This window comes from Tripterygium wilfordii, chromosome 17 (genome assembly GCF_013401445.1).
Source record: "Tripterygium wilfordii isolate XIE 37 chromosome 17, ASM1340144v1, whole genome shotgun sequence".
Lineage (NCBI taxonomy): Eukaryota > Viridiplantae > Streptophyta > Magnoliopsida > Celastrales > Celastraceae > Tripterygium > Tripterygium wilfordii.
Window position 1 is genome coordinate 5002619 of NC_052248.1, and position 23743 is coordinate 5026361.

A 23743-nucleotide genomic window follows, 5' to 3' on the forward strand; every position below is an offset into this window, starting at 1 on the left:
GAAAGAAAGACGCACGGCCATCACACAATAATAATATAAATGTATAACACAACCCCCCCAAAACATCTATAAAACTAGCCACCATTCATTCTTCTTCTTCAACAACAAACCACCCATAACCAGACACAACAAGAGAAGCTCATCAATTTGACCATGGAACACCATATAGCCATTCTTCCTACTCCAGGAATGGGTCACCTAATCCCTCTCGTGGAGCTAGCCAAACGACTCCTAATCCACCAATTCTCAATCACCTTCATCGTCCCCACCGATGCTCCTCCCTCCAAAGCCCAAATAGCCGTTCTCAACTCCCTCCATAACAACAAAATTAACCACATCTTCCTCCCTCCGCCCTCTCTCGACGACTTTCCTCAGGACGCCAAAGCTGAAGTAAGGATTGCGTTGATCGTTGCACGCTCTCTTCCTTCTCTGCGCGAGGCCTTGAAGCCGATTGCGGCAACGAAAAGGCTTGTGGCGTTGGTTGTGGATCTTTTTGGTACGGACGCATTCGATGTTGCTAGGGAATTTAATGTCGCTCCGTACATTTTCTATCCATCGACGGCTATGGCTCTTTCTTTCTTTCTTCATTTGCCGAAATTGGATGCAACGGTTTCGTGTGAGTATAGAGATTTGCCCGAACCGATTGAAATACCCGGGTGTGTGCCGGTTCAAGGGAGGGATTTGTTGGACCCGGTTCAGGATCGGAAGAATGATGCGTACAAATGGGTTCTCCACCATGTAAAAAGGTATAGATTGGCGGAGGGTATTATGATAAATAGCTTCGACGAATTGGAAGGTAGAGCTTTAAAATCTTTACAGAAGTTTGAACCGGGTAAGCCGCCGGTATACCCAGTTGGACCACTTGTGAATATAGGCGGGTCGAGTGGCGGGTTGGAGAAGGAGGAGTGTTTGAAATGGTTGGATAATCAGCCACTTGGGTCTGTCTTATATGTTTCTTTCGGTAGCGGTGGCACCCTTTCATTTGATCAGATCACAGAATTGGCTCTAGGATTGGAAACCAGCGAGCAAAGATTTTTATGGGTGATGAGAAGTCCAAATGTGGTTTCCAACGCTACATTTTTCACCGTCGAAAGCCAGAAAGACCCTCTTGATTTTTTGCCAGAAGGGTTTTTGGATAGGACAAGAGGTCGAGGTCTAGTGGTCTCATCCTGGGCCCCTCAGGCCCAGGTGTTGAGCCACAGTTCGGTAGGAGGGTTCTTGACTCATTGTGGTTGGAATTCGACGCTAGAGAGTGTTGTCAACGGCGTGCCGTTAATTGCTTGGCCACTCTATGCGGAGCAGAAAATGAACGCCGTGATGTTAACAGAGGACATAAAAGTGGCATTGAGACCCAAAACTAGACCTGAAGATGGAGTAATTGGAAGAGATGAGATTGCAAAGGTTGTCAGAGATCTAATGGAAGGTGAAGAGGGTAAAAAGGTTAGAAGTCGAATGAAGGAGCTGAAGGAGGCTGCTGCTAAGGTTGTTAGTGAAGATGGGTCTTCCACAAAGGCACTCTCTGAAGTGGCTAACCAGTGGAAGAAACAATGATAAATTATGCAATCAATTAGTGTTATATTATTAGTGTTATCATGTTCTACTTTTCTTCTATATTTTATTTTGTGGCTACTTTTTGCACTATTTTAATTTTTACGTGTATAATAATCAGTCTCTTTTTTGTTTTGGCTTCACTTTATTTAAACATGCTGGTATTAGAACCTATGGGAATTAGGTTACATGCATGTGGGAACGGCCAGTTAAATTTGATGGACCCAAACGACAAGAAGATGGTCATAAAAGTCATTTGGGGTAGTTGGATGGCTTTGTCACCATATTAAATCAAAACTTGAGTACAGAAATTATGTTTACTGCTAGAAAATGGGGACTTGCTTGTCGCCAATCGTACAATTCCAAAAGAAAACTGTTTCACTGATCGAAAACTAGTAAGGAAGAAAAATGAAGGCAATTAATGGGCGCAATTAATTAGTATTAGAGATACATGCATCACATATCTACGAAAACATGGAACAAGACAAGGCCAAACGTTGTTTGTCGCCTCGTATCAAGTTAGATGATAACTTGGATACTCATTTTCCAAATACCAAGAGTTCTTGGTTCACGTGAGAGAGAGGTTATTGAAATAAAATATGTGAAAGTTTAGGCTCAAAATACACAATACATGAGAATCACAAATAATTCAAATGATATTTATGTGTGTATTGTCTTAAAGAGGTTTCGAGTTCGAGTGTCTCCCATGCTTTCACTTCCCTTGTAATAAAAAAAATACACGATACGTTCGGTGGAGCGGAAAAATTTCCCCACAATATATATATATATATAATTTAATTATTTATTGGCATGATGTTGAGGCCACGTCTTTTACTATATGTTTTATTCAATCATATGCTAGACAAATATCGCGAACGTGGGTCCACAACATCTTTCTTTATCACTAAACGCCTATTTCTTTGAACCAGAGAATGAAGAAGCCAACACGAAGAAGACTCCTCAAAAGAGTACGAGAAAAGTCGGCACATTCTTTGCATGCAATGTATGTGACCATTTTTTGCAAAACATTCATTTCTACGACATGCTTTTGTAAGCCTAACGTCATCTGTGGGTTCCATCCGCAATGATTTACTTAGTTATTATCCTATGGATAAATGTTGTTATTGCATGTCTTTAAGTAGGGATGGAAAAAAAATGGTTTCCAGTCGGTTCCAAGTTCCACAATAACAAGTGCTTATGAAATATGTACATATATAGATCCTAACTCGAATTGGATTTTGAACATACTTAAATGACCAACTCCAGATTGGTTTAAATCTGGACAAGTTAATCGGACAATAACCTAATCCGGGTTAGAGTCCAAATAAATAAATTGGACAAGATATCTTTATTTAGACCCGGATCCGGTTTTAAACCGAACAAAGATTTTGTGGTTGAACCCAGATTATGGACATATAACTTATATCCAAACTTAATTTATTCCGAATCGAACAAATTCGATTATCCGGTAGAGTTTTGCAACCTGAATCTTTAATTAATTGCCAACTATATAAATAAACTCGAATATTTTTTAAAGGACTTTTTGTACCCTAATCTTCTTCATTATTTCCCTATACCAACAAATATATATTGGCTCCAACAAACGTTAATATCATCGAGTGAGGGACCTACGATTCAAATTAGCAATATAATCTCAAAAAGGCCTTTGAACCACTCACAAAATGGATAACGTAGCTTAGATATTGCCATGTCCCCACAAAAGCACTCTATGAAGTGGCTCTAATTTTTATCTACTCAATCATTTAGGGTTATAATTATTATGATGTAATCATTTCTTACTTTTATTTTATCCTTTAATTTTTAGTTTTTCAATGATTAATTAGTAATAGATATCTCAAATCAAACTTTTATTACAATAGTTCAACTCTAAATTTTTTCAACCCATGAAATTCATCATTGCATAATATTTATTCCATTAAAAATAAATAATTTTAAAAAATATTTTTTATTGACGAAAATACCATCTAAAATTCTTGGACTTTTATGTCTAAAATGTGTATCAGCAAGAGGGGATTGAGGCAAGCCATCAATGACAACAAGTGAATCCCCTCTAATATGACCTCCCGGCCATTTATTTTCCAAAGCAAAGGCTGCATAAAGGCTTTTGCTTATCAAAACTTAACTTCGCGGATAATCCTTGTTTGGAATCTAATATCATTCCTTTCTCTTCTTCCTTCCTTCAGCCGCTTCTCTCTTCTTCCTTGATTGACACTTCCTTTCTCTTTTTCCTTTGCTACTTCTTCTCTCTTCTGAGGGATCCACTACAAGAAAATAGGTTTTTTGTGATAGAATTTTTCATCGCAAAACAGTGAAATTCCATCGCTAATCCTATTTGCGATGGAAATTTGTCCATCACAAAAACTATCGTCGCAAATAATTAGCAATGGTAAATTGCGACGGAATTTAGTGACTGATTAGCGACGGACTTTTAGCGACAGAATTAAGTTGCGACGAAATTTCTGTCGCAATTAATGGATAAAAAAATAAACTTCCGTCGCTAAAAAAACTGTTTTCTTGTAGTGATCTTGGATAACACAATAGGATGGGATGAATTGTGTCTCCAAATTCCAAATGAGAATCCCCTACACCAAATTCAACAAAGTAATCACCAAATCACATACAAGTTGGTCTCTAGTGATTATCCTAAGTCAATTTCAATCAATGCACAATGTGATACAAATGTGATGTATGACAAGATAATCAAGTCAAATAAACTATCTAAGCACTCAAATATCACCAATTGGGCAATAAGCATAAAACAAGCACTACAATTGGGTATACAATGGTTTACCTAGCAATTCAACTTCAAATCAATCCAAATTTCATACACAAATTAACAATACCCTAATGAACAATATATATCAAATTCAAGTCCAAAATCACAAGAGAACCGAGTCAACTAAGTAGGGCATATTCGGGACAGATTATGAACAAGAGGCTTAATCTACTTAAACAATCAACCTAATGATCTAGAGAGATCTCCACTAATACAAATAATAAACCTCACACAAATCCTCAACACATAAGGGTAGAAAACTTATTTTAATGCAAGGTCTTCAATGACCATAATCGATTTTGAAAGCAAGTAAGCAATTAGGCAAGTAATAAAGCAAAAAATCAAAAATCGTCACAAATATTTAGAGTGGTTCAGAGACCCTTCTCCTATATCCACTACCTAGGTTCACCAACTTAGTACTTTTTCAACTCCACTAAGGTGTGGTTTTAAGAGCCTCACAAAACTCTCTACACATGGGTTTCAATGAACTCCCCCAAACTTCAAGTTTACAAATGCCCTCACAAGGGAATTTTGCAAGTATGGTAGAACAAGGTTCTCACAAGGTAGCACGAACCTATTTTTGATTGAGAACACTCAATAAGATTCACACAACCTCACGTGAGGGTTTAGAAGTTTAGCTTGAGAGGTATTTTTGAGAGAAATACAAACTTGAGTAGCTGATGGGTAGGACAACCTCTTTGCATTAGCAAATTGATGAAGTTTTCTACTATAACTCATGGGTAGAAGCTTAGAATCTAAAAGAATGTAGGCTTGAAAGCTTGAGCAACTTGAGAGCTGTAATTTCTTACTTTTCCAAAAAATGTCTCCAAAGAGCGAAGGTGATAAAGATCCATACTAAGAAAGAGCTTCTCCTTCAATACTAGCCATCAGATGTAGTGCTTCACATGATCTTGGCCATCAATGTAACTTCTAATCTCAACCCTTGGAAGATTTGATTTAACTTCATAAAATCTCCACCATCCATAACCTAGTAATTGCACACAAGTAGCAAATTAAGATGAAAGCTTTGTATTTTAAGGAAAATGACATACATACATAATTTTTTAGATACATAATATACGTAATCTATGTGGCATGCCAACTAGGCATGCTACATAGATATATTGACACAAAACCCTAAATGCCCACTTTTTTTTTCCGCTTCTCTCTCTTTAGACTCTCTCCTCTATTAGTAGTAAAATACACTGTTAATACGTAATGTATTAAATACTGAAAAACAAATACACTGTCAAAAACATAATGTAATAAGGTACTGCATGATAACAATCGAACTTGCCAAAAAATGGGAAACAAATACACTGTCAAAACATAATGTAATAAGTCACTGCCATGATTAGCTTGGTTAAATACACTGATAATTCGTAATGCATTAACAACTGAGAATCAAATACATTGTAAAATTATCTTGCCCATCGGCACCAATGACAAATGAATTGTAACTCTTGTTCGGTCGAATTCCAACAATATCATTAATCTCTTGTTGCATTTTCACACTTGGGTTTATTTCCTTGTTACACACGAAGAATCTAGAATGACAATGACTTAGATCATGGTTGTGGATATCTTCAAACAATGTAATATTCCACTTCCCATCGTCTTGTTATCCAACCTCCCGCATGTAAATATCAGATATTTGTAATCACCATTCGCATCCTTCGTTATTGACCTCCTCTTGATTGAAAACTCATCTCTTCACTACAAAACAATATTGAAACATACATTTGTTTGATAAATACATAAATTTAGTGATTGATAATGTAATAACTCATATAATATCAACACCAAAATGAAATGACTCTGTCATTATTACACTATCATACTAGAGTGTAATAATTCATATGCCATAAAAAGTGAAACCAATGTATTTAACAAGGAAAATGACTATGTAATAAACAGCAGTGCTAAATACACTGGTAATTCGTAATGCATTATAAACTGGCAAACAAATACATTGTGCAAATATATAATGTAATAAGTCACTGCCATGAAAAAAATGGGTATACCCAGTGATAAAGTCTCACCATGAAAGACATATTAAAGGAATGACAATATTCATCACCAACAAATTGTTCAACTTTTTTAGCAAATAATACTTCAATGGCAACAAAATCTAAAAGGAATAAAATTAGCATCTACCACATTCAACTCAGTTACAACAAATCTAAAAGGAAAAACGTGAGCATCTACCACATCCAACTTAGTCTCAACAAATTCATACAGAAACACAAACATAAACTCCAGTCTTCATCAAAATACGTTGAATAAGATAATAAGAACCTGGAACAACTAGGGAAACATTATGCAGACTGGCAGTGTAGTTAGAAAATAGTAAAATAGTTCCAATGAATTCACCCAATTCAGTCCACTTTCCTAATAAGTACATTTTTTGTCATGACAGTGCAATAACCCATTGTTAAGCTTCACAAGTAATCCATAAGACGTTCAATCAACTGAAAAAAACTAACCAAACAATCAAACAAAAAAAAAACAACATGACCAATCTCAAATACATTATGCATATTGGCAGTGTAGTTAACTATATTTTTCAAACAAACCATGAAACAAAATAAACTACTAAATCATAGAATGAGACGACACAAACTAAATTCCCCAATTCTGCATTATGCATTCTACAAGTGTATTTATATCACTTTTCTAGCCAAACAATGAAACAAAAAAAAACTACAGGACCTACTAATCTCAAATACGTTATGCATACTGACAGTGTAGTTAACTATATTTTTCAAACAAATCATGAAAAAAAATAAACTACTAAATCATCGAATGAGACAACATAAGCTAAATTTCCCAAACTGTTAGTGTAGTTAACTATATTTTCCAAACAAACCATGAAACAAAATAATTATACTTTTCGTTATGACAGTGCAATAACCCACTATCAAGCTTCACAAGTAATCCATAAGACATTCAATCAACAGAAAAAGCTAAATACACTGCCAAATGTATAGTGTAATAACGCACTGGATCATACCTTCGAGGTGGGTCTCCGTTTTTCGGTGGCCATTTCGGTCGACGAATGGCTGGGCTAGGTGCTCCTCACGTAGGGGAGTCCATTGGTGGTATTGGGTCGCCAAACCAACACCGAAATCAACCGGATCTGTGAATTTTGTTCGGTGGATACTCATGGCTTCATGATGGATTTCCGACAAAATCAACAACCGGTGACGGCAAGTGGTGACTGGGCATTGCTCTTGGGGGGCCGGACGCTTCTTTTGATTGCAACGGTGGTCATATCGGTGGCCAGACGACGGAGGTCCATTATTGGCCGTGAGAGATATGAGGATAGATAAAAGTAATTTGTAGGGTTTGATTTTTTATTTTTGAATTTGTCTAGTCTGCATATCTAGTCAGCTGTCACATCATTATATATCTTTTATGTACACAAATCCTATATATGTATATCACTACCGGTATATTAATGTGTTGTTTCATGCACAACCTTTGGATTAAAACGAACCTCAAATCTAGACCATCAATCTTGACTTCAAATCTGAGTCATAGATGCACGTATACTTTTAAATTTGGATCCTCCAAGAATCACAAGAATATCTCCTTTTGTAAAGCCATGTTTGGACGTAGCAACCAAGTCTTCATTGATCTCGCAATGTCCATCACAAGAATATCTATTTCTTTTGTCAAGAGCTTCTCGCATGGATAAGTTATTGATAATCTAAGTTGGATAGAGCTTTTAGTTGGAAGAGACTTTTGATGCCCGTGTTCAAGCTACAATGGAGATTACCGAAACTCGTGTTGAAGCATGTTTTGAATCTCGTGTTGATGCGGCAATTCAGGTCATTTTAGCAAAGTTTAGGGTAGATCAATAACGACCTTGATGATGTACTTCTGACGTAAGTAACATATATGCCCATAAAATTTAATAGAATTACTTATTTTTGTACATATATATAGTTGTTCCCCCCTTCAATGGCTTTGCTTTCTCTTTCCCCAAGTCCGAAGTGCAAGCGCCCCTTTTCTTCTTTTGTCCAGTTCTCGGCCCGGCTTTCCCTGTCATCATAGGCTGCAATAGATGAACCGAACTAACTGGGGGAACCGCAATGAACCCAGCATTATAGTGTAACCAGACAAGATTCACTTGCCTATGTCACTATGTAACAGAGAGACACACAGATTTAAACTATGGAAACTCTTCTAATTAATCCCCAACAGATTCTCCTTCTAAAAAAGACCGAGTCAATGTTAAAAAATACAATTAATTTCCTAACAGTTAAGGTTTCCAACATTTTTCCTGACAGCATAATCACAGCCAACTCTCTTGCCTATTTTCTGATTACCAGTAACCGTATAACAAAATAGTTTGTACATGAAACACCAATTGTAATCTATGGTAATGGTTACAATAACCGGGCCATGGAATCGCATGTCGCACCTCACCAAGGCTGCCCCTTCCCTCCAATACGACGAGCCAATTCCAAATCCTTTTTCACTGAGGCAACAAAAAACAAATAGAGAAAACAATATTTTTAAAAAGATGTTAACAAGGTTTAGCATTGTCTGAATATATATGAAGAGAGTATAACAGGGAAGGCAAAACAAGATGGCATGGAAAGTTGGATAACTGTCATCTACAATTGATCAAAACGGTTGGTATTAATTATCTCAAACACAAAGCCATGCAGGTGAGAACTCTGTCATTCTAACAAATCAAATCAGAAATTATATGTTGTATGATTTCATATCTACTGTTCTAATAGAGGATGAGAAATTGGTATACTTTTAAGGACATGAACCTGTGGTCCTATTTTTAAGATTTCATGTAAAAGAGCTAGTAAAAGTTGTCCAGATAATAGGTAGAGAAGCCCAATATTTTTGCCACAGTACAAGCCTAGAACAGTAATGGAATTCCAAAAGTGATAGAAAGCTCATAAAAAGTTCTAAGGCTAGTCTAGCCACACCCGAAAAAGAAAGAAAGAAATGAAACAATAAGTGAAATGAAAATAGACTATACAAATGAGGTAAATATTAAGGATTGAATTAGTTTGAGAATTGGAAAAATCAACATTCCTCGGATAAAGTAAAACTATCAGTTTTTAGTGAAAAAATGGAAGAAGAGAATGGCCAAGAACGTGTTAATAAGCTGTTTGTGGAACAATTTTCCATTGCTGAAACATGTTTCACCTTTTTCCTTAACTTGGTTAAAAGCAGTATCCAAATTCGTACAAAAAAGATATGCATGGGTAGGAAAGACCATAAGATACTTTTCTCTGGTCTATAACTTACTCAGCGTAACTCTCTTGGCATGAATCGCACATAGCATTCCATCTTCGAACAAATGAACCAAGAAATCCTCTGCAGCCTACAAAAAAAGCCAAGCTAATGATCATTATGCATTAGATCTATTACATGATTTTTCCGAATCGTGGTAGGACAATTTTCCCGGGTACTAAAAGAGCAGGAAGCAAGATAGAGCAATTAACACCAGTCTTATTCAAATTACAAAAAAAAAAAAAAAAAAACACTTAGGGATTGTAGACACTCTGAACTAAATAGAACAAAAAACCAACTGGTAATAAATTAAATCATCAGTATGAAACAAGATTTTTTCAAGATAACACTTTATGGAGTGAAAAGTTAAATATGTTCACCGCGAAGAGGATTCACATGTTTATCAATGGTATCAGACGTAAAACTGAAAAGTAGAAGATGTAACCACAGAGTTTAGAACAATGAAGGTGCAATCACTCAACCTTTCCTAGTGTAAGCATCTAGACATTGTATTTAGCAATTTAAAAAAGCCAAGGTACCTCTTGCAGTGCTACTAAAGCTTCAGCTGTCCAGCGGCTGATTTCTGGAGGAGCAAATTGAGTGGTGATTTCCTTGACCTGTGACAAATGAAAATGACTGTTGAGCACATTTCAATAAACTCATTACAGTAATATGCCTAAAAGACAAACAATGAATACAGAAGGGCCACCTTAACATACAACTATACAGAATCTTTGTCATAAAAGAAGAGTAGGTTCTATGGGAAAAAAAGACAATTACAGCTAATCAAAATTTTGTTTCAGGATTACAGACCAGAATGTGCATTCATTCTATGATATCTTCTACTTCAAATAATCATTTTCCAAAATTTGGTTTCATGATTAATATCATATATGAAGGGCTAAATTAGATAAAAATTCATATGATAGTATAATCCACTTGAAGCAAAAGGTCTAGACAGGTGTTCAACTTTAATTTTGGGTAAAGTCCGGTAATGCAATATGAATCCCATTCCTATGGCAATAACTACGATCAAGCACTGCTCAGAGATTAAAGAAAACAAGCAAGACCTCTAACGTTGATTTTCAACACCCAGCCAGCACAATTGTGAATCTGAATCCAGTTATCTATGTTGCTTTTAAGAAACAAAGAAGGTTGTACAGCCTCTACAACCATCACTTACGTGAAAGTAGGGAAAAAAAGAAGCTAAGGTCAATATTACCTATAATTAAAAATCTTCCACAACATTGTCTATTTTATGTTTCTCAAATAGCCTATAAATGTGAGAGGGACAAACTTTAGAAGTATATAATTGACACACAAAAGCAATTTTACTAATCAAAACTTAATGATCATAAATTCAAAACATAGGTTACTGAGGAAATGAAGAAAGATTTTGGTTTCCTGGATTATCTGTCTATGATTCCATTATGACAGACAAAATCTAATAATCCAAATATCATTTAAAGTTGAATTGAGAAGTGAAATTGGGATATTATCCAGGCTAAATATAAGGAATAAGGCTACATTTTAGGGAAAAAAATTCCAGCACTGAATAATGGTCCATGGATCATAAGTTATTTACACGATAGAAAGGGAAGAAAATCCAGGATGGCACACAGATAATAGTAGCAAACAAAAAAGATAATTACCTTTTAACATATAAATAGGCAGCTAGGAGCTCTCACAAGATGGCTAAAATCATCATCGAAAAATAAATACTCATTCAAGGACCCAATCAACCATGAACCTAAAAAGGTCACTTGCTACCAAGAATTTTACAGAAGCACAAAGACAATGTACCCTGTAGACAACCACACTGCTCTGAGTTGAGGATATATAATGTGTTAAGGCAGAATGACATCTTAAAAATCTTTACTCTCATCTCCCTTCAATTGCTACCCTGATGCTTATATACTTGTGCATCTGTGAACTAATTCATTAGATACTAAAATAAAGATCAGTTAAAGGCTTAAAGCAGTTTATGTTGGACACTCCACCCATACAAAGACTCATACGGTAGAGGCAGAGAGAGAGAGAGAGAGAGAGCTAACAGTTCTCATGAAAGGAGCAGCTGGGATGAGCAACTTCCAACTCTTCTGGAAACGCCGAATTTCTTGAAGAGCAACTGTACCAGGCTTGAAGCGATGAGGCTTCCTCTGAGTTGGGGTAGCTTTAGAATTTCAAAGAAGAAGAGAAAATTAATGCTATTATGATCATTAAAAATTGGGAAAAGAGAATACACAGCAACTCACCTGGTGGAGCATTCCTTCTCTTTTTGCTTGAACTTTCTCCTGGCCCCTTAAAATTTTTAAGGAAGAACAAAACCTAACTTAGATCCCACCAGAACAGACAGAACTTGAAAGAAATATAAAACGGAATGCTTTAAATCTAAAATTTCACGTTGTTAGGGTTTTAGAGAAACATATCACTGGAAAACCTCAAAAATGAAATTGGTCGTTCTTAGGGCTTCAGAGCAACTAACCACGTCAGGAAAAACAAAAACAAACAGCTTGGCTGCACTAATTTGCAGCAGCAGGGACGAATTTCCTAAAATTTTCACTGAAAACTGAACACGCATGATGGTCTTGAAAAGTTTGATTCAGTTGGTTGGCGACTGTAGTGACTAAAAAGAAAAAAAGAAGAAACAGACTTACTGAAGGCGGTGCAGAAGGTGGAGTTGATTCGGCAGTGGAGGCCACTCGATCTGTCAGTGATCAGAGAAACGAAACGAACGGGTTAAATAAGAGGGAGGGAGAGTCATTATGCCAAGATCGAGATTGAAACCAAATATCTCACCAGATTGTCTTCGTTTTGGTCTCCTGGGGGCAACTTGTTTGGTTCTCGCCATTGATGGATTTGAAATCGCAGAGACGAGGTGAGAACATTTCGAAAAACCGGCTCCCGCTTTTTATTTATTTATTTACTTGCCGGATAAAAAAAATATTTCATTTCTTAAATAATAATGATCAGAGTTTTTATATAATAAAAACCCAAATATATTTTGAAGTCAAAAAAAAGTATGAGAATATGGCATATGGGTATATAATTGTTGAATGATTATTTCTAATGTGATTAATTTTTTTTTAAAAAATGGTCGTTTACATGAGGCAAATATTTATGTATTATGTTACAAATTGCTCCGTTGTAGCTCTAGATGAAATCCTCAACCACTATCCTTTGTTTGTGTGTTGCATATTGTAAAAGAGAGGTGGTATCCTCACCCCCTATTTAGTAATCTCATCCCCAATAATTGGTTTGTATTTTTTATATTATTTTATGTTTGATTTGATATTTGATTCTTTTTATTTACATGCGACTTGATATTAAATTCGCATTTTCATAATTGGTTTTCCCACCCTAACAATTAAATAAGGTAACTTATTATATCACATTAAAGCAGATTGATGGGTACATTTAATGTATGCTGCAAGTTATTCACTGTACGGAACGACCCATTAGTTGATCTATTTGATGGTTATGAGCGTGTATTTTCTATCCATAACTCACTGGTATTTTTTGAAACAGATAGACCAGCACCGCTTGAGAACTGGAAGTCAATGCCAAATATGAGTCACTTGATTGCTTCTAAGTACAATGTGGTGTTACACCTTCTTAACTCACTTTTTTGCCCCTGCGTTCTATACCCCACCTCGACATGAGCGTATAACTATCGCAATGGGATTTGTGAATGGTAATCACTTCGTTCAATTGGCATTAACATATGATTACTCGATGCCTCTTATTATGATTCAGTGGTTTAGATATAGTTATGATTCTGGAAACAAATTGGTCACTCCATACAGTGAACAACTTGTAGCATACATTAAATGTACCCGTCAATCTACTTTGATGTGATATAATAAGTAATTTTATTTAATTGTTGGGGGTGGGAAAACGAATTATGGAAATGTGAATCTAATGTCAAATCATATGCAAATCAAAAAAATCAAATATCAAATCAAACATAAAATAATATAAAAATACAAACCGATTATTACGGGATGGGATTACTAAATAGGAGGGGTGAGGATACCACCTCTTGATCATCACAAGCATATAACACTCGCCCAAATAATCACTCATTCAAACAATATATATATGTAACAAAACCAACATAACGGTAACCTCCAAAAACAAGAGATGTTAAGAAGTCTATCTACATAATACCAAAAAACCTAAGAAGAACACAATCTATTAAAAACCAAAGTACACCCAACAAAAACATAGAAATCCACACTAGAACAATTACTAAGCATTAACTGGAGACCCCAAAAACCAAGATTTTGGAAGGGATGGGAGGCGCTGCAATCTACATTGCAGCTATTATTTGAAATCATATGGATCTTAACCATTCATTTCATCCAACGGTCAAGAGTAAAACCATTCAAAAAAAAAGATGCTTTCTATTCCCCTTCATTCCGTCTCATCTCATATTTGCTACGCTCTTTCCTCTTCACTCTACCCTCTCCCTTCCCTTTGTTCGATTGAGACCTAACCTCTTTGGCTCAATGTCCCCCAAAAATCTCAGGAGCCAATAGCGAATAGACATTCATTATAAGCTCATCTCTAACATCGACATCAACAGAATCTCCTTGGCTCATCCTCCTTGGAAACATTTATTATTTGTTTGATAAGGAAGAGACATAAGAAAACTGCTTCAATGTTGGAGAAGAACCATTGTTGATTTGTTATGCTTCAGAGAATAAGAAGATAGAAGAGGAACTGACGCATATTTTTGTTTTTTTGAGTTGTGTTTACGCTTGACCGTAGGACGAAATGAACGATTAAGATTAAAAAGATTTCAAGTAATAACTGCAATCCACATTACAGCTCCCCCCATCCCATCTTGGAATGGTGAGGTTATATGCATTCCATGGACTCTCATTCACACCCCAAAACTAAGAAACCTCATTAAAATTTATCCTTGTCTGAATACACCCATTTTTTTATGTTTTTTCAAAAAAAAAAACAGATACACCCCAGCTATCATCGCATTCCATGAGGCAATATCTCGCTGTGAACACCTTCTTTGCACTATCAAGACGGCCAGCTTTGATAGGATTAGCACTTGTCCTGCTTCCTTTTGTTACTAATCTAGGTCTGGACGATATGTACGTATCGCTTCAGTTCTTCCTTTTGTTACTAGTCTAGGTTTGACAATTTACATTGTTCTGAAACTTTGGTAAAAAAACAATGTAAATGCAGGTCTGTGAGGCAAAAAAACCATGTAAATGCAGGTCTGTGGGGCCAAAAAAAACAGTGTAACCACATGTTTGTGGCAAAAAAAAACAATGTAATCGCAGGTCTGTATGTCAAAAAACAATGTAATCACATGTCTGTATGTAAAAAAAAACAATGTAATCACATTCCTTTTCAATGTAATCCATGAATATGAATGATTTACTTGTCTATTTGTAGTTAAATGAGATATGATTAAATCATGAAAGTGGAAGAGAAAAGGAAAGTGGGAGATAAAAGAGGTAGTATTTGATTTTCAAATTTTAAACATCATAGGAGTGAGGGAGAGAACGAAAATATGATTTTCAAAAATGTGTGTCATGTCAACAATTCATTCCATGTTGGCATTCTTACTAAGCATACCACCTAGGTGCCGCCTAGACTTGGGATTTGTTGGGTTAAAAAAAGTTGGGTCATTTAGAGTTTTCGTTATAAGATTGACTCAATTGAGTGGACATGAGTTTCTCATCAACCGTACTCAAAATATTATAGTTATAAATAGTTGTGGGCAGAGAGTTAAATATTTCTACTGCAAGCATTGGGACTATTTGATTACATACCCAGACTGGCGTGAAACTTTTCCCAAGTAGCGGCCGCGTATTTTTGAGAGGACAGATGATGGAGGTTGGAAGATGTGCTTACTGTTGCTTGATGCGGGGGAGAGAGGTGAGGAAAGAGAAGGACGGTGGCGTTGAAGATTTTAAAGAGAGAGGAAAGGGAAGAAACAAAGAGGGAGAGGACAGAAAAGGGAGAAGGAGGGAATGAGAATAGGTTGACGTGTGGAGTGTTTTCCAGGCTATGATTTTTTTTTATGTTTTAGGGTACGAATGGGAATCCGTGGAGTGCAAATAAGCCCCACCTCTTGAAATGGCTTTATTGAGGAGAGGCTAGATAGAATTGTCGCCACCAATTCTTGGAAGAATTTATTCCCATCAACCCGTGTCACACACTTAGTATGCTCACTTGCTCAGCATCTTATCAAAGCCATTGTTACTCCAAATAGCATCAAACCCCACTTCTCCTACTCCAAATAATCCATCTCGTCAGGAATTTTGGTGTCACCACCAAGACTGCGAAGGCATTATTTCTAAAGCTTGGATGATACCCCTATGGCCTCAATTCTTCGGAGACAAATAAGTGTTTCATCCAGTTCGTACACCTGGAATTCTCTGTCTTTTGGCCAAATTCAGAAGGATCTCAAGTGTTTTGGATGAGATTTCTAACATTATGCGTTTGGCTTTCTAGAGAAAAAACTTACACTTGATATTTTATCAGAAATCCCATCTCATATATGCCAACAATATTGTCCATTTTGGATCTAATGGTTCACTGTGAATATTATATCGAGCCTGCAAAGTTTTATTCTTCATGGGCCTTCTTCTTTAATGGTACTTGAGCCAATGAAAATGCCTTGTTAACATAGAAGGAGGTGGACTTACCCATATAAATATTTTTTCATCTCTCATATTTGGATAAATAAATAAAAAAAGAAATGAAATGATTTGTAATTTCTATTGTTTGAATAGTCATCATAAAAACAACGAAAGGAAAGAAAATTAGTTTAATTGACTTATTTATCTTTATTTTTATATTATGTACAAGGGTAAAATATATTTTTAACCTATAAATAATCTAACTCTCTCCTCTCTACCTTTCAAATGACCCCATTTTAAAGAGCAAATTATTTTGACAAAAATTTGTTGAAATCTTCATTAGAATTCTCTTAAAATCTCTCCCTTTATTTTATTTTTCTAAACTATCTAAACAATTTTTTTTCTAAACTATCTAAACAATAAAATTGAAATGTCTCCTTTCCCTAAATTCCTAAATCTAAACACATTCTAATGAATTTTATGAATTGACATTGTAAGTGTCGAGAACTTTTACACGTTCCAAGTTTTTTTCCCCCAAGAAATTAGTATTGTATATTGCATTACATAATAGGAAATGTAGCCCGGATCTAGAATTGAGTTTGATGGCCGATAAAATGAAAGCACAATATGAGGGAAACATGGATATAATGAATATGTACAAGTCCCATTGCAGCAACTTGGCAGTAGTTATCTAATAAATAACAATGTTGCACTTGTTAAGCTCGAAGGTTAAAAATAAGAGCACAAAATATTGTTTTACTATGAAAAAAAAAAGCAGCCAAATTCTAGTTATCAACATTACATAATTAGACTCTCAATATTGTACTTGAGAGGAATTACCAGTGTTAGGTCACCATGATAAGAATCTCACATCAAAAGATGATGAATTTAGAGTCTAGCTTATAAGGGATGACAAACCTCCTATTATCAACCTGAATTTTCAATAGATAATTATATCCAAACTTATGATACTAGACTTGAGCCCCCATCACAAAAAGAGGTTTGTTTTCCCTTATAAATAAGACTCTAAACCCACCATCTTCCGTTGTGAATTCTTATCACACTATAACAACTTCTGAGCACTATTATTCTTTTCATTTCTCTGAAACTAATGCTCAACTCAATCTTGTGTTTCTTTTTTGATTACAGGGGAAGGGGAAGGGGATGAGGAGGCTCGAACTCGAAACCTCTATGAGATACCACACATGTGAGTGTAATATGTGCTACTAGTGGTTGGTTCTCTCAATCTTGTGTTTATAAATAGAGTTACATAATGAACAAAGAAGTAGACACTCTCTTAAGGTATAACCATCCATGATTGGGGACACATATCTATCTTCAAATATGTTTGTTATTTGTCAATAGTTAAAAACAAAAGAGAAATTCATCTCCAATTACCAGAATAATGGCACTTGCCGAATAGACTGACGAGCAGATAAAACAGCAAATTCATTCAGTCATCCATGTATGGAGAAAGTAATGGTCTATTTGCAAAGAAAGCCTCCAAATTCCCCACCACATGTTTCGCTACATCGTGCATAGATTCCGGTGTAAATACTGCATTATGTGGTGTCATCACGACATTGTCCAATGCAAAGAGCTCCTTAGGAACATCAGGCTCATTCTCAAACACATCCAAACCAGCACCTCCAAGCTCTCCTTGCACCAAAAGCCGCACCATTTCCTTCTCATCAATTATAGGACCACGACCAATATTAACGATTACTCCATTCTTCCCCAGAGCGGCTAATACTTCCTTATCAATCATGTGATAAGTTTGATCAGTCAATCCACAGCAAACAATAATGGCATCGCTATTAGCTGCAAGTTCCCGTACTTCTGGATAAAAGGGGTAGGAGACAGATGGCTTTTTATTCCTGGAGTTGTAGGATATTTGGCATCCAAAAGCTTCAAGCCTTTTAGCAACCAGAGATCCAATGTTTCCTAGTCCGACAATCCCAACTCGCTTGCCTCCCAACTGACAACACAAATTACAAAAAATACAATCAGAAAACTAGACCCCTACAATTAAGGATTAGTCTCTTCTGAAACACCATGAACATGAAGTATAGTGCATATTCATTGGACAACATTTTCCAGTAAAAGATCATAGAAGCAGAGACTAACATAATCTTAACTCGATTTTGATCCTACAAATCTACAATTTATTAGAATCACATGAACTTAGTAAAGATCATAGAAGCAGAGACAACATATAACATCCCTATCTTAACTCGATTTTGATCCCTACAATTTATTAGAATCACATGAACTTAGCAAATTCTGATCCAAAGCATAAACCACAGATTAATTTCCTCATTTTTGCTTTCCCAACCCAAATTCAAATTAACGTATCCAAATCCTTGAAATTGCGATACATACTAATCCAGCGGATTTTCGAAGATCTGACTCGTAATTAACCACATTGAAATAACTGATCAGATGACAAAACCTCCAATCAGCACAAACTATTCTCATGTCCATTCCAAAAGAGAAAACAATCACAATTCACAACCAATTCCAATTGCACAAGTACATTTACAGGTCCATGGTTGTATATGTCAATAAAGATACATGTCACAGTTCATATTTCCAGTGTACAGACGTAGTAGTGAAGTCGTTGTTAAAGATAATACGACATAGATTGGAACTTTGTGTCTTCGTCCCTAAACTTCAAATCAGGAAGGGAAGCTTATACTCTTTTCCATCACTTAAATCTTATCAACATTGGAACTTCGAATTTTTGTATTCAAACTTTCAAGATGATCATAGCGAGAGAAGAACACAAACCTTAGAACCAAGAGGATAATCTCCTCTGGCAGCCCAAAACCCTTGCTTCACATACCGACCAGCAACAGTGATTTTCCTCAACACAGAAATCAGCAAACCCACCGCCGCGTCCGCCACGTCAGCTGAATAAACATCGCCGGAATTGGCGACAATAACCCCACGGCGGCGACACTCGGGCAGGTCGATCTGGTTTAGGCCGGCGCTGGTGGTGACGACCACACGCACATTAGGGAGCTGGCGGAGGATCTCCGTGTTGACAGGCACGCTGCCGGAGGAGAGGATTGCCTGGATCGACTTTGCGTGAGTGGCCAAGAACTGATCGAGAGGTAGGGGTGACTCGTAGGCCTTCAAATACTGGAACTTGGTGGAGGTAAATGGTTGTTCACCGATGAGATTCATGGATGGAGGTGGCTTGAAAAGCAGCACTTTTGGGGAATCTCGAGATTGATGGTCTTCATGAGAAGCCATGGAAGCGTCGGGGCACTGGGGCAGCCGGGCAGGACAGTGAGTGCCGAAGTGGTGATGCTGTTGCCTGTTGGCCGGTCGAGTAAGATATTGTGTGTGTTTTGCTTAGATAAACTGTGAGAGGTGTTCGGTGGAGTTCTGAGGTGAGATAGGCGTTTGATCAAGTTGTTAATTATTGTTAACGGTTAGTTTGTTTAAAATATATTTATTTATATTATTATTAATTATAAGTATAATTTATTAGGTAAAAATTATAATTCTTTTAATTTAATATTTAAATTGTAATATAATATATAATATATAATATATAATATAATATATAATATAAATATATAAATGAATAAATATAATTTAATATAGATAATTATAATAATTATAAATGGATATATATATGCTTATCAAAAAAAAAAATTATAAATGGATAAATATAAATTATTATAAGAATTAATAATTTATTATTGTTATTGATTTATTTTAATATTTATTAAGAATTAAATACAATAATAGTATATTGTTTAATTTATTTCATATAAATATTATTTAAATGTAAAACAGGTGAGTCCCATTATTTTTAAATAAAAAAATGAAAAAGTTAACTTTCATGTGAGATCACGTGAGTCCCACATTAAAAAAAAATTTAAAAAAAAAGTCTAACCGCCTTTGAAAAAGCTTCAATTCGCTAGCAGGCCTGCTTCGCGACCCGCTTCACCAAACAAAGCCATTTAAATTTTATAATTTTTTTGTTCCTCACTAGTATTATTTTTAAAAATATGAATCCTTAATTTTATGTCACCATAATGTTTTGCTTCGCAAATGTCATATAAGTACTACTTTGGCAATTTATGGATACATAGGTCCACTTGAAAATCTTTTTTCCACATAATTACATCTTTTTTACGTAAGTGTCTCTTTTAAAAAATTAATAATTTATACTCTCATATCTTCTCCTCCATTGTCTCACCATTGCCACCAACACCTCCACCATTGTCACCATCTGCCTCCACCACTACCATCGTCTATCCCCACTATCACACCTCTACCACCGTGGCACCTCTACCATCATCTTCTTCATTTTCTTATTCTCCATCTTCTTATTTTTAGTATTCTTCTTTTTTATCTTCTTAGATTTGAGATGTAATATGAGATATGATATTGTAATATGAGGTGTACAGAGTTCAGATATGAAATTGTACAGATCTGAAACTGTAACATATGTCTATGTTAGATGTCTAATGTTACAGTATACGAACAAAACGGGTCAACTTTGGGTCTTCCTTTTTGGTGGTCATTTTGGACGGAATCTGGCTGGGCATTGTGCATCTCAGTGAAGGGAGTCCAACGGCAGTGGTGGTGTAGCAAACCGTCGCTCAAATCATTTGAATTTGAGACTTTTTCTTTCATCTTACAGTTTCAAACATAACATGAACTTATGTATAACGAGGGTAGTAATGTAATTGGCATGCCCAAGGATACTTATGTGTCCATGTGTTTTTTTAAGTGGACCTAGATGTCCAAAAGTCTTCTTAGGGGTACCGGCCTAGAATTTTCCTTATTTTGCTTATAAGACAAGAGAGCGTCAGGCTCCCATATGCAAGCCTGTGAGTTTAATGATAGGAAAATTTCAGGTCGATACTTAAGTAGTGACTTTTGAACATCTAGGTCTATTGAAAAAATTCTTAGACATTTAAATAATCCATAAATTGTTCAATTACATTTTTATCCTAGGTTAAGATCTAGGTCTACTTTTGTAGCTTCATGGTTGCTCAAGGAGCTGCCAACATTGTTCATGGCTTCATATGCTTGACTAGTAGTCGTGGCTTCTCTAGTTCACTCTCTAGAGTCATTTTTTCTTCAACGATCCAGAATATCTACGGGAGTCACTTACTCAACTTCGTCCCCTTCGGATCTTCTCTTCGATTGCGACGGAGTGCTTGTGGATACCAAGAAAGATGGACATATGACTTCCTTTAATGATACTTTTGACAAATTTAGTGTTAGAGGTGTAATTCCACATACTCATCTCTTTGATTTTTGATTTGCCACAACCCCATTTGAGAATTCTGAGGAAATTTTTTGTTTTATTTGATCATTGCAGTATAGTGGAAATGTTGTACACGTCATTCTTAATGACAGCGAGAATTGAATACCTAATTCGAGGATCCCTGTTAAAATGTCGTAGAAGATGAGTATCGGGTTTGGAACACACAAGAATCCTCCACCGATACAACCTCCAACTTCAACTATGATAACCTTGTCAAAGTCTTCCTCGTGAACTACCAATAATATCAAGCCACCTTGTTTTGAAGTATGCTTTCAGAGAAGAAGGTTTCAAAGACTTTCTGGCTTAAAGTAGTCAATTGGACCAACCATGTTCTGAATAGAAGTCTAACACTTGCAGTAAGAAATATGACCCCATAGGAAGCTTGGAGTGGATTTAAACCCTAAGTTGAGCATTTTAAAGTGTTTGGATGTGTATCACATGTCCATATTCCAGATAATAAAGATCCAAACTTGATGGCAAGAGCCTGAAATGTGTTATTCTTGGAGTTAGTAGGGAGTCAAAGGCTTATAGGTTGTATGATCCAGCTTCTCAGAAAATAATATTGAGTAGTGATATGGTGTTGATGAAGACAAAAGTTAGAATTGGGAGGAGACATAATAATGCAATCATGGCTAATCTTAACTAGGGTGAGGAAGAAGAATGCAGAGCTACTGTTGATCTAGATGACAGTAGTGGAGGTTTTGAAGAAGATTTGAATGAAGACATAGAATAAATAGAAAATGATGTTTCAGATGAATCACCATAAGAAATTGGAAATGATGAGTGAGTTAACCGAAACATCTTCTAGACATAATGAAGGACGAGCTAGGAGACAATCTACTTGGGTTGCGGTAGGGCTTTTCTCGATCTTTTTTTTTTGGAAACCAAGTTTTATTAAACCAAGAGAATCTTAAATGTTTCTTTCCTTCATTTCTTGTGTGAGCAACAATATTGAGCCCACATATGAATGATTTGGGGAAACAATGCACTAACACTCTCATTTAATTTTTCGCGGATAAATCGATAATGACTCTTATTTGAAAGAGCTTTTCCATGTTTATTAACATAAATGTGTGTATAATAATACATTAGTAGATATAAAAAAATAAAAAGACAAACATATACCATAAAAATAAATAAATTGATGCATATGAGAATTTATGAACAATTTGATCAATAAAAATAATGTTTAAATTTTGTCATTATTGGTACATGTTTTAATTAAACCCATGAATTTTATGGTATAAATATTAATTGCATGAATATATGGGAACATGACTTCTAAATTTTATATTCGGTGATAATTAGCCATCCTTTTGATATGTTATCTTGATCCCCCAATAATACAATGAATATATATATATAGGAACACTTCTCTTATACATACCAAGTATACGAATGTGCAATCCAACTGTAGTGGGGCATGTGATGTCATGAGCGTGGGGGGCCATATCTGCTATGATTGATTTGAACTGCCGGATTACGCGTCCGTAAACTTAGTTTGTAAATTTAGTGTGTAGGAGAGAATCTTCCTCTATATATAGACATATACATACGCGTAATTTTTCCCGTTGTATACTTCTTTATTTGGGGACCCGATATTTACGCCCATTAATTTGATATTTGCACCCACTAAAGCTCATTGAAAAATGCGTATTTTTTTTTCTATTTCTACGTAAAATCATTTCTCCATTTGAACCACAAAAAACTATGTTGATTTTTACACTCATTTTTGAAACACGTGCAACTTTGTCTTTGTAACAAACTCCAAAAAAAAAACTTTGTCATTTTATGAATCAATATTAGAGTGGTCTCATTATTACTTGGTCAGGGGCACTCGTGTGCCATGAAATTTCTTTCCCCACAGAGTTGGATCCGTCCAGATAGGTCAAAGTAGCTGTCCAGACAGATGTATAAATTGGGTATATATTCGACTTTCGCGAGAAAAGAAAAAGAATTTTTTAAAGAACTAAAATTATCATAAATAAATTAAAGAGACATATACTTATTATAAAAATAAAATATTACATGTTATGCAAATTATAAGATAATAACTTCAAAAGAAAACGTAAAACGATTATGTTGAACGTATGTTGCAAGGTGTTCCAAATAGGATGTAACCTATACAGCTGTATAATCATACATGTATCTAAATCACTGAATCATAATAGGAGAAATCGGATAACCCTCTATCAAGGCCAATTGAACAAAGTGATTATTATT

The 23743-nt window shown here is 35.6% G+C and overlaps 3 protein-coding genes across 3 annotated transcripts; 1 reads left to right on the plus strand and 2 right to left on the minus strand.

Moving 5' to 3' along the window:
• On the plus strand, positions 1 to 1720 carry LOC119982993 (hydroquinone glucosyltransferase). The gene has a single exon (XM_038826627.1). The coding sequence runs from the start codon at positions 154 to 156 to the stop codon at positions 1549 to 1551; it is 1398 nt and encodes a 465-aa protein (XP_038682555.1). The 5' UTR covers positions 1 to 153; the 3' UTR covers positions 1552 to 1720.
• Positions 1721 to 8534: 6814 nt separating this feature from the next.
• LOC119982233 (histone H3-like centromeric protein HTR12) lies at positions 8535 to 12544 on the minus strand. The gene is made up of 7 exons (XM_038825499.1): positions 12410 to 12544; positions 12268 to 12317; positions 11866 to 11911; positions 11665 to 11783; positions 10150 to 10227; positions 9626 to 9701; positions 8535 to 8831 (listed from the first exon to the last, which is right to left on the minus strand). The coding sequence occupies exons 1-7, from the start codon at positions 12459 to 12461 to the stop codon at positions 8776 to 8778; spliced, it is 477 nt and encodes a 158-aa protein (XP_038681427.1). The 5' UTR covers positions 12462 to 12544; the 3' UTR covers positions 8535 to 8775.
• A 4917-nt stretch (positions 12545 to 17461) lies between these two features.
• LOC119981777 (glyoxylate/hydroxypyruvate reductase HPR3-like) lies at positions 17462 to 19584 on the minus strand. The gene is made up of 2 exons (XM_038824908.1): positions 19015 to 19584; positions 17462 to 18202 (listed from the first exon to the last, which is right to left on the minus strand). The coding sequence occupies exons 1-2, from the start codon at positions 19480 to 19482 to the stop codon at positions 17678 to 17680; spliced, it is 993 nt and encodes a 330-aa protein (XP_038680836.1). The 5' UTR covers positions 19483 to 19584; the 3' UTR covers positions 17462 to 17677.
• Between the last annotated feature and the right edge of the window lie 4159 nt (positions 19585 to 23743).

Excerpts from the sequence above, each read along its gene's own strand:
- LOC119982993 (XM_038826627.1), top strand. The coding sequence starts at position 154 with ATGGAACACCATATAGCCATTCTTCCTACTCCAGGAATGGGTCACCTA.
- LOC119982233 (XM_038825499.1), bottom strand. The coding sequence starts at position 12,461 with ATGGCGAGAACCAAACAAGTTGCCCCCAGGAGACCAAAACGAAGACAA. Across the intron at positions 11,912-12,267 it reads CACCTTCTGCACCGCCTTCA|GGGCCAGGAGAAAGTTCAAG; the intron begins GTAAGTCTGTTT and ends AAAAATTTTAAG. Across the intron at positions 10,228-11,664 it reads CTGCTCCTTTCATGAGAACT|GTCAAGGAAATCACCACTCA; the intron begins GTTAGCTCTCTC and ends CATTTGTCACAG.
- LOC119981777 (XM_038824908.1), bottom strand. The coding sequence starts at position 19,482 with ATGGCTTCTCATGAAGACCATCAATCTCGAGATTCCCCAAAAGTGCTG. Across the intron at positions 18,203-19,014 it reads ATTATCCTCTTGGTTCTAAG|TTGGGAGGCAAGCGAGTTGG; the intron begins GTTTGTGTTCTT and ends TTGTGTTGTCAG.